This window comes from Crocodylus porosus, unplaced genomic scaffold, assembly GCF_001723895.1.
Source record: "Crocodylus porosus isolate Cpor-Errol unplaced genomic scaffold, CroPor_comp1, whole genome shotgun sequence".
Classification (NCBI taxonomy): Eukaryota; Metazoa; Chordata; order Crocodylia; family Crocodylidae; genus Crocodylus; species Crocodylus porosus.
In genome coordinates this window covers 5,384,194-5,394,623 of record NW_017728944.1, presented here as the reverse complement: position 1 = coordinate 5,394,623, position 10,430 = coordinate 5,384,194, and the positions used below count along the sequence as shown (strand labels likewise).

The following is a 10,430-nucleotide window of genomic DNA, read 5'->3' as shown; positions in this document are numbered from 1 at the left end:
GCTTACCCAAGCATAAACCCCAGGAAACATGCAGGCTCTGTTCATTAAGGTGGGAGCCCAGGTTCCAGGCTCTGTGGCAGGGAGCTCAGGAGAAGATTTCAGTCTTCTCTAAACAGAGTTCAAGCTTCATTGGGGTGAAGGGGAAAAGGAGGAACTTGGAAAATCCCGACAAAGGACCATACACTTGGATTAACACTGGGAAACAAGTCTCCCCTCACAAGGATAGGGCTGTTAGACATTCATAGGCAACTACAGCTTGGAGACAGTAACTGAACGACAGGAGAGCAAGGATTGCGGATCCACACCATGGCTTCAGCCCACTCGGGGCCACTGCTATACAGCCAAAGAGCTCCACCTGAAAGGACACCAGCGTCCCCTTAGCTTCAGACTTGTGAAAGGGCCAGAAGGGGCATGTAGCACAGCTCCTGCAACTACATATGCAGGGCACCCCTGGCAGCCAATGGTTGGCCACTCCACTGAGACTCACAATTTCACTATGAACATGCGCTCAGGAAAGCAGGGCAGACAGCATGGAACATTTGCCTAGAGGTGGAAGGCTATTATTCACACCACTGGCACACAGCTTGCCAGCCCCTCACATCCACTGCAGACTGCTCCAGAGGGACACAGAACAAAGTCACCCCATTCACTTGGATGGGTGTGTCAGACTTTAAGCCCTGGAACCACTGTGAAGGATATTACAGAAATGGGACCCCAATGAAGTAGTAAACACAAAAACACAGTCAAGGAAAAGAAGTTAGACCTGGGACACGGATGGAATGAGCAGACACAACAAAGGCAGGACTGAAGCAAGGCACACCATGTCTGACAACTCTGTGGCACACACAGGGTCTAACAAAAAGGAGTCAAAGTACCTGTATTTTAATTTGTTGACATGGTAAAATTATTACATGTGTTCATCTGGCAAGGAAAGGTGAACAAATTAAAAGGAATCAATACAAAAACACAGGGGAAGGTGCTGCTTCTAGGCAGCAGCTAAAACGCAGTTGGTTTGTTACTGAATATTTATTAACGGGAAGACTAAGATTTGACTTGCTACAAACAAAAGTCTAAATCTGAAAGGTCAGGGGCCTTCCACACTCCAGGCAAATCTCAGGAAGCCAGCAAGACACAGCGTGGCTCTCACGTACAGAGAAAGAAATCAAACCAGGACATAAGGAAGGGGAAGAAGATTCATTCCATCTGTCACGTTGTTACAATGACATGAACACAACTATTAAGGCTACTGCACAAGAAGAATAAATGGGTGTAACAGCAAGACCCAGGAAAACAAAGAGTTCCAGAAACAGCTGGCTCAATATTCTGCTGGGGGAGCAAAAGAGAAATACTATAAATAGGAAGATTTAGAAGCCTACAGTGTTGGGGATCCATTTGCCACACATACCAACTGACAACCAAACCAATCATTTCCAAAGGGGCTTGCAATGGGCCATGAAATGCTCTAGCAGTTGTGAAGAAGGAAGCATGAGAACAAACTGAATGGCTTTTCACAGGGAAAGGAACAGCCAGGAGACAAGCGCATAAGTTTAGCTAAGGGTCTGTTTGCAGTTATGGCCATTCTCAACTCTAAGAATCAGCCATCAGAACTGCCTGCTCCATTCAGATACCCCACAGCATGCAGCTGGGGACAGCAGATAACAACTTGCTTGTATATTTCACTCCTAGCTCATCCAGGGAAAAAATACCTCACATTAAAGGAGACAGGATGCAGGAAGTCACGTGTGATATTAACATTAATTTTAACCCCACAGTTTTTGTGGAGGCAACAGGAAAATTACATGCAAGAGCCAAAGACACCTGTACTCTGCATCTGCCACCCCAGCAGTGTGGGCTGGCAGATGCAAGCTCTAGTGACTTTGGCTTCACACAGCCCTGTGTGCTGGATCTAGCTGTACTACACAAAGGAAAAGGAAACCTGGGTAAGCTCGATTGTAGAACAAGCCAGAAGAGAGCTAGCCCTCTTTAATGGCACATTGAGCATAGCTTCTATCTGGGCTGGGAGAGTCACCTTCTCCGAGGGACGCATCCTCCTGTCCTTGCAGCTAGGAAGTATAGAATGGCTACTAGAATGACTTCTCCCAGCCAGGGCATCATTGCCTGGTCTCAGCTTAATGCAGAGGAAACTGCATCTGCCCCATGCCCAGAGACCCCAACAAAACTTTTTAGCTCACGGGTGAATAGGGAATCTTCAGTAGACCAGTGCCTGGTCTCTACGTCATTTCCTACCTAGGTAGGAAGAAAGGCATGATAGCATTCCTGCCTGGCTGCTGCTTTCAGCCTGCAGTAGCCTGCATGTCCCACAGCAGTGGCGCTCTCAATACCAATTACTACAAGGAGGGAGAGTTCCTGAGACCTGAACAAACCAAGCACAGAACTAGGTGAGTTTCGTTAGAATTTAACTAAGAGTGCGATACTATTTCCAGCCAGTTTCCCATCTCGATAGTCACGTAACAAACCAAGGCAATGACGGTCTTTAGTGGACTGAACAGTTCTCAAGTTCAAATGTTGACACTTAGTAGAGGGTCTCGGCATTGCTGCTCCGAGGCCTCTTGATCTTCTCGATGTTTTTAAGAATCATGTCATGCAAAGTGACCTGCAAAGAAAGAGAGAAGCTGTCGACATGCAGCCTGATAAAGGAGCATCAGCATCACTTAACAAGCTTCCCTTCACAAGCACCAGTCAAGACCACACTACAGCTCACTGGAGAGCTAAGAGCCCTTGGGCTCCTCCGCATTCCTGCCCCTGGGGTGTGGCCTTGTGGCAGCCACAGCAAATACTACTAGTGAGAACAGGTTTGTTAATGCAGAGCTGAGGAACACCCTGATCCACCTAGAAAGCCTGGAACAAAAAAATCCCACCAAAGAGCACAAGGAACCGTCAACCCCCTGACTTTTGCACTCTGGATATTGGGATTTTTCCATGAACACTCATCAGCTGGAAACAGAGACTCTAGAGTAACGGCTGCTGTGCCTGCTGGCCAAGGCACAGGAAAGAGGGCCAGGGCCAGCCAGAACTCTGCACTGGGAAAGGATCCCAAGGGCTCCCCCACTGGGGAACAAGCTGGGGCTATAGCTCTCACTCACATATTGATTCCTCAGCTCTGATATGATCAGGCGCAGACTAATGTATTCCTTCTCATCAATCTCTGTCACTGTGCGGCGATAATCCTCCTATGGAGAAGGGAAGAGATGATTGTCAGTGACTTAAGCCTGAGTGACCCTCTCCTGTACTGATGGTAAGCGGGAGGCTGTTTTCTCTTATAATTCCCTTCCATTCACTTTCCAGTTCAACCCTGACAGAAGCCTGATCCTCCCAGTTCCTGCAGGCTCCCCACCCCATAGACCAGGGGCAGGAATAATACAGCCTGCAGGCCACACAGGCCATTCTGATTCATGGGGCCCCTAAAAATTTAGAAAATTAATATTAATCTGCCTGGACAGCCTGTCAAACTGACAGCAGCACTAGAACCCAGGGGGAGCCTCAGCAGGGCTAAAAAGCCCACCCCTGCCAGCACCACCTGGCTGCCAGCTGCATCGCCCAGCCAGGGACATGGGACCACACCAGTAAGGGGATGTGTGTGTGTGTGGATGCAGGGAGAGACAGAGTTCAAAGGCTGAGTCCCACATGCACACCCCACCATACATATGCACCCACACCCCCCTTGCACTGCCATACACGCAGACCCCCCACATCCCCTCACACCCTTCCCCCTTCCTCCCACAAGCCCTATACCCAACCTACCCCCCACATATCTACACACACACCCACACATCCAGAGCCTCCCCACAAACCTATACCCACCCACCACAAAATATAAGAGTTAGGCTTTTTTTTACTGTGCAATCACCTCTATGTACACTGCATGAATGCATGTAAATCAGGACAGAAATACTTTTTGAAACCAAATTGATACGGTTGTAGATGTTTGCTTTTTAGAATACAATTTGGTATTTTTCTGGTTCCGAGATGACAAAACCTCTTGCTGAAAGGAGTACTTCCAGGGGAAATGGGAGAGACTTCTGGTGGCAAAGGGCAGGGGATGGGACTTCCGGTCACAAGATGGCAACCAGGGGCAGGGCATCCATCAAGGGGCGGGGCTACCAATGAGGCCCTTGACAACTTGTCAAAACTTGGTAAGCAACCCTCAACCCAAAATAATTGCCCACTCCTGCTGCAGACCCTGAGCAGCTGCCATTCAATGGAGCCAGTGATGAAAGAGCCCACATAAAATAGCCACAGAAACAGAAGAATGCCAGCCTCCCCAACATGTTATCTCAACCAAACTCCACTTACCACATGCGGGTATTTTGCTATTTTCGAAACCAACTTTGCTCGTGTGATATAGTATCTGGAAGGAAAAAAAGCAGATGTAATAGCCAGATGAACAGCAGTGTCCTCAAGCCTGGTCCCACCCCAGAAGACAAAAGGCTTCACCTTAAAAACACTCAACCTCTGCAGGAAGGCCCTGAGAACAGCATCCCTACCACCTACCTAGAAATCTGGTCCAGGTAGGAAGCTGCCTCACTCTCCACAGTACGAAGCTCAGCTACAGTCTCCTCCTGTAAGGAAGGTAAGGACACTGCTTTTTCCAGAACAGAAGCAAGAGCCTCTGACACCACCCTCAGGGCAAGTGCCTGAGGCCCTGAAAGTACTCTCTCAGGTCCAGAATGGAGACAGAACATGGGGCTCAAGATCAAAGGGTGCAGGTGCCAGAGAAGCCAGACAGAACCTGACCAGGATTCCCAGCCACAAAACTCCTTGCTCAGCCAAGGAACTGTCAGAGAAACCTGCACTGCTCAGGATTAGAAATAAAGCAATAAAACTAGCTCACTGCTAACCATCCTAATTCTGACTATCTCGGAATCTGGGCAAAACCAAGTCCCTGCAGCACGCAGTCTTGTTCAAATAGAGAATTGGCTAGCTTAATCTAGCAACCCAAAGGCTCAGGAGGGATCCAACCACTGTATAAATATGGCAGAGAGAAGAGAACTATTTAAACTAGAAAACAATGTGGGCACAAGAACAAATAGCTATGAACTGGTCCTGCATATGTTCAGGATGGAATTTAAAAAAGAGTTTTCTAGCTATCAGAGTAGCAAGACTCCAGTGAAGCCTTCTGGCTGGGATACTAGCTGCTTTCAGCACAGAGCTAAATAAGCTTGGGAAAGGGACTAACATGGACCCTGCTATGTATATAGGCTCAATAACCCAGGATATCCCATTTGGTCCCACAGTCATAAGTATAGCTTGGTTTTCCTGACTTGGAGCTCTATGGCTGGCTTTCTGGCTCCCCAGCAGAACAATGGCTTTGGATGCTACAGTGCAGACCATTCAATCTACTCCCAACCTGCCCCCTCAGATGCTAGGGAAGATGTTGGGGTTAAACCTCAAAACCAGCTCCACAGATACCTAGAGGCAAAACCAAATGGATCTTAAAGGCTCCAAAAGAACCAGAGATGACCTTGAGTTTTAGTCCCCCTCTACAAGCCACAGGCTGCCATACCTGAATAGAAACACCAAAGTTGTTTCCATCTTCTATCCTAGGGATAAGAAGCTGCACCCACATTTTGACCTAAAAGGAGAAAAAACATGACACTGTAAGCCAAAGTCCAACAGAAGAACCTGTCTTCCCAGAAGTTTGTTCAGAGGCCCCACTAAGCTGTTCCCCAGGCAGCTCATCCAAGGCCTGATCCAGGATCCATCAAAACACTTGCATGGTGTTTTTCAATGGATCCTGGTGCACTGACTGCTCCTTCAAATATTCTGGGAATCATGGCACACCTGAGCCAAAGCTTCTCATTGCAACACACATCTAATGCAACATCAGTTCTTTGATTTTATCAAACCAGCTCAGCATGCAGCACTGAGGACAAGCACTGTACTCAGTGAAAGGAAGGGCAACAGGAACAAGCCCTTCCAGGAAACAGCTTCTTCCCATGGTTGCAGTGATGGCTCCCTTCCATAGGAACTGATATCATGCTGCACAGTAAACTTTGGGGAACATTTCTGTCCTTTTGGGCAGAGCCTTAAAATTCCCAACAAGAGGTGGCGGGACTCAATCCTTGTAAGCTGGGGGAGCCATGACTCCATGGGAAGAAGACACCAAAATGACAATTCTACCAGCCATGGCAGGCCAGTCTCCGTCCAGTTGAGTGTTTGGGGTCCTCAGCCTTATACGCACCGTATTACACTTCTCAATCAACAGCCTGATCTCTGGTTTCACTTTCTCAATGATGTCCACCAGCTGCTGGTTGCTCTTCAGCATCCCATTGGGCATCACAAACACTTTGGTACCTAGTGGCAGAGAAGGAAGAGGTGTTTAGTTGCAGCACCTCACATAGACACCCAGGCCCAGGCATATTGCAGCTGAGATGGACAGTATGGGAGAAGGGAATATTTAGTGCAGTACTGGAAACAACTACATGGGAAGGAGCAAAGAAAAAATGGAACTGAGGCCAAAACTGTGAATAAATCGAAACACGGTGCACAGCAGCCTCCTTCCACCACAGGTAGAAGCTGCTTTTGTCTCATCTCAACTGAGCATGAGGTTGGCACCTTCCTTTTCATGAAGATATGAGGGCGCCATGGAAGCTAGAGCCAGGCATAGCTCTTTCTGCCTCCACTGGTAGGAATATTTGACAGCAATGCTCACAAAGGAAAACCAATTATTTTCATCAGAACCCAGAGGGGGTTCCTTCATGACTCAATCTCTGCCCAGTGTTCAGTTTTTGAAGAGGCAGTGCAAGAGGCCTGTGTACAGCAGTGGCGGCTGTGGCTAACAGGATAGGGTTGGTGGGTCTTATGCCATTTCATATCCCAGGTATGAAGAGCAAGCTCAGTGACAGGCAGTAGCACAGAGACAAAGGGACTCTTACCTTGGAGGGTCTCTTCACAGTCTTCCAGCTTCCTTTTTTTCATATTTGGCTAAAATGCACACACAACAAAATGTTTTACTCACAAAACAGCCATTACCTAGAATGACATCATAGAGAACAAACAGAAAATCACTACAAAACCTCTTTTATTATCCTAACTTGAGTACAGACTCTTCTCTCAAGATGGGGAAGGATTACGGAGAAAAGAGTACTGCCTCCCACAGGAATTTCTGGGCTTCACAGACCCATTCTCAAAGGGCATCAGAGCTGCAGCCCATCTTTAACAGGAACAGCCTAACTGAGCCCACAGCAAAACATGCAGTTTTAATTAGCAGATGCATGTATCACAGTCAACAAAGTAATCTTACCCCATCCAGTCCATCATGGCTGTTTGTGAGAAGGATCGGGTCAGGCACTGGGAGGTTCATGTCTGAGTGGATTTGGGTAAGATCATGAATGTTCAAGATAGGGTCCTGGAAAATAAAATTATATTAAAAAAGAATAATATTGCAAATCAAACAGCTTGTCACGTTGAACAGCCAGAGTAGACAGAAGGTCCTAGCTCTCATATTTCTTTCATAAGACAAGCAATTACAAAAAACTATTGTGGGACAGTATACTGCTACAGGTTTAAAAACAGAGTGCCATAATCATGTCTTTGTACAGTCCTGAGCCCAAAGGCAACATCACAAAAAAAAAAAAAGAAGAAGAAAACAGAAGGAACATAAAAGGAGGGTACAGAAATAGTCCACATGCTACATGAATGACCAAAAACCAACATCTTACAGAAAAATAACTGAAAATGTGTGCGTTCTGTCTAGGGCTAAAAGGTATCTGCACTACTGCTCTTCAGCTTTTATCACGTGTTACCTCCTTTGATGGAAGCCAGCACCAAGAGCCATGGTCCTGCCTGGCCAGCACCCACTGGGAAGTGCTGTGACAGCACACAGCTTACCTTAAGGAACCCGTCAAGTTCTAGCAACTTCTTTGGGAAAAAGTTTGCCACCAAGTCTTCAGCCTGAATGAGAAAAAGCCACAGACTTATATACAAGAAGAGTGCCTAAGGTTCCTAGTCAGCACTCAAGGACATGTGAGAGGCTAAGATTCTCGTAACAAAGATAGAGTGTGCAGCTTTGTCCAAAGCTAACAAATACCCCAGAGGGAATGAATCACTCTCACAGGTAGGCCTTCAGTGGAAAACCAACCAGTTTTGGCAGCTCTCCAAGACCCACAGTAACAATACAGTGGCATGTCCCTTTTGCTCAGCGAGTGGCTGACACTTGCTGTCAGCAGGGAGTCTACGGAGATCATAATAGAATCAAACAGAAAGACACACAATAAGCAAAGCACTTCCTACAGCCTCACATTACACTCTAGGGCAAGGGTGGGCAAAATGTAGCCTGTGGGCCGGATGCGGCCCGCCAGGCTGTTCTTTCTGGCCCACGGGGCCCCTACAAAATGTAGCAAATGAATATATATCTGCCCCTGGCTGCCAGTCATGTGGGCCTTGCTGGTTTGCCAAAACTCAGTAAGCGGCCCTCCACCTGATATAATTCCCCGCCCCTGCTCCAGGGCAACGAAGAAGGAACACTTACCTCACTTGTGATCCGCTCCCTGAAAGAGTCAACCTAGAAAAGAGAAAACAAAAGCTCAAAATAATGGTTCCCTCATCATCACACAGTTCTCTTAAGTTTTTCATGATCAAATAACCCAGGTGAGCTAAGCAGCACACACTCCAAAGTGACAGAATTCATCTTCTGCTGTAGAACTGCTCATGGATCAGAGCTCCTAATCATGTAACTTTCTAGCCCATGAAAGTATTAGGAAAAAAATTGAAAACTGGAACCAAGAATAACCAACCCTGTGATAATTGCTTAAGTTTGCAGATAGCCTAAAACAAAACTGCAGGGGGAAACTCCTCACCTAAATATTCAGGCTCACAATTCTGAAGACAGTGCAAGAGAGAAAGTACATGGACAGCATTAAAAACCAAACCAACCATAAAAAACAGCAATGGGGTTCTTTCAGCTTGTGTCAAGGACAGCCAGTGGAAACACCATTTGCAAAATTTACCTGAAGCTCCCCCAATCTCCAAGCTGCTGTAAACTTGTTGGATTTTGACAAAGAATTTTGCCCCACCGTGCACAGCCCCTTCCTCAGGGGCTGAGGGCCCAAGCCTCCCCCCGCCCCGAAAGCAGCCATTATGATGTCATGTCATAGAAGATCAGGTGTGCAGAAAGAAGCCTCTTCACTGCCTTCCCCACAGAAAGCTTTAATGAGAAACAGGGCAGAGCTTTCTACTGTGCAGCTAGAGCCAACTACTAACATGGCTCCAGATTCTAAATATTCTGAGAGGAACTTGCTGCTCCAAACCAAGGCTGGCTAGAAACCCCACTTGTCAGAAACCCAGCAAGCCCTGTGCAAGGAGCAGAATGCCAACTCCTTCAGTAGCAACAGAGAACAAGGAAAGTGACAGTGGAACTACTGCTAAAGTGAAAAAGGTGAGAGAGACTGCAAAGCCTGAGAATCATTCCTACTACTAACTGCAGCACAGGGTTTTTTTTGTGGTTGATATCTTTTTTTTTGGCCACCGCATGGGTTGGAATGAATCACAAAGAAGCAGGACTGGAAGGGACCTCCATAGATCAAGCTTCATGAGGACCTGATACAGAATGCCTGGCATTCAGGGTCTTGTCCACCCTTATTCCAACCATGCAGTAAAACAAACGTCACCTACAGAAAACCCTGCCTCTTGCATAACACTTGGACCAACACAGCTACAACACTTTGATACTGTTAACCGAGAAATGTAATAATAGTAGTGGCATCTACAGTGCTGATCTGGACTGTAAGTAACAGAGGAAGGCACTGGCCAAGCTGTCAGGACCCTGACAACTTATTTCCACCCACTGAAGCCTATCCTGCTGAATCCTGGACTCTGTACAGCTGTTACCCAACAGAGTCGATGCCTACCTCATTTTGACCCACAGCAAAGCCATGGAGGGAGAATGACCCACCCACTGGCAGCAGCCACAGAACACTAACTATGCCGCCCCCTCTAGACAGGTAGTGGCTGCAGCCAAGCAGGTCACCTGCACTCACCCACATCCCTTTTACTCAGCCTTATGAGAGCTGTTTCTTACTCTGTGGCCACCTCACGACTCGAGCAGCGTAACTGATAGCACAAACAGGGCCGTTGCCTTGGCAGTCAGTGCTATCAAGTACCAAGATGTTTTGCTCTGATCCTCCCAGGAAGGCCCCGTCAATCCTGCCCCTTTCCTCCCAGCCTGCTCAGTGCCACAGGCGACGTTGTCTTTTTTGCTGCCACACAGGCAACAACCAGGATGGAACGCGGGCGCCGGGCGGACCCAGGCCTGCGGCAAGACGACGCTGCCGACCACCAACCCAGGCCTTAAAAACGGCGCGAGAGCCAGCCCCACACAGCACCGTGTCCAGGCCGGGGCCCCCAACTCAGCGCCGCAGCAGAGGCGGGCGAGCGGCAGCCGAGCCGAGGACACCGCGCTGGAGGCGGGG

The 10,430-nt window shown here is 47.8% G+C and overlaps 1 protein-coding gene across 1 annotated transcript; it reads right to left on the bottom strand.

Moving 5' to 3' along the window:
• Positions 1-866: 866 nt before the first annotated feature.
• PSME3 (proteasome activator subunit 3) lies at positions 867-8,594 on the bottom strand. Its single transcript, XM_019550477.1, has 10 exons — positions 8,492-8,594; positions 7,852-7,914; positions 7,265-7,369; positions 6,897-6,945; positions 6,203-6,315; positions 5,525-5,593; positions 4,513-4,580; positions 4,315-4,369; positions 3,105-3,191; positions 867-2,614 (listed from the first exon to the last, which is right to left on the bottom strand). The coding sequence occupies exons 3-10, from the start codon at positions 7,322-7,324 to the stop codon at positions 2,534-2,536; spliced, it is 582 nt and encodes a 193-aa protein (XP_019406022.1). The 5' UTR covers positions 7,325-7,369; positions 7,852-7,914; positions 8,492-8,594; the 3' UTR covers positions 867-2,533.
• Between the last annotated feature and the right edge of the window lie 1,836 nt (positions 8,595-10,430).

Bases quoted from the DNA above. Each gene is read 5' to 3' on its own strand.
- PSME3 (XM_019550477.1), bottom strand. From the start codon at position 7,324: ATGAACCTCCCAGTGCCTGACCCGATCCTTCTCACAAACAGCCATGAT. The intron at 6,316-6,896 runs GTAAGAGTCCCT...CTCTGCCACTAG, and splicing joins CTGTGAAGAGACCCTCCAAG to GTACCAAAGTGTTTGTGATG. The intron at 4,581-5,524 runs GTATGGCAGCCT...CCTTCCTTACAG, and splicing joins ACTTTGGTGTTTCTATTCAG to GAGGAGACTGTAGCTGAGCT.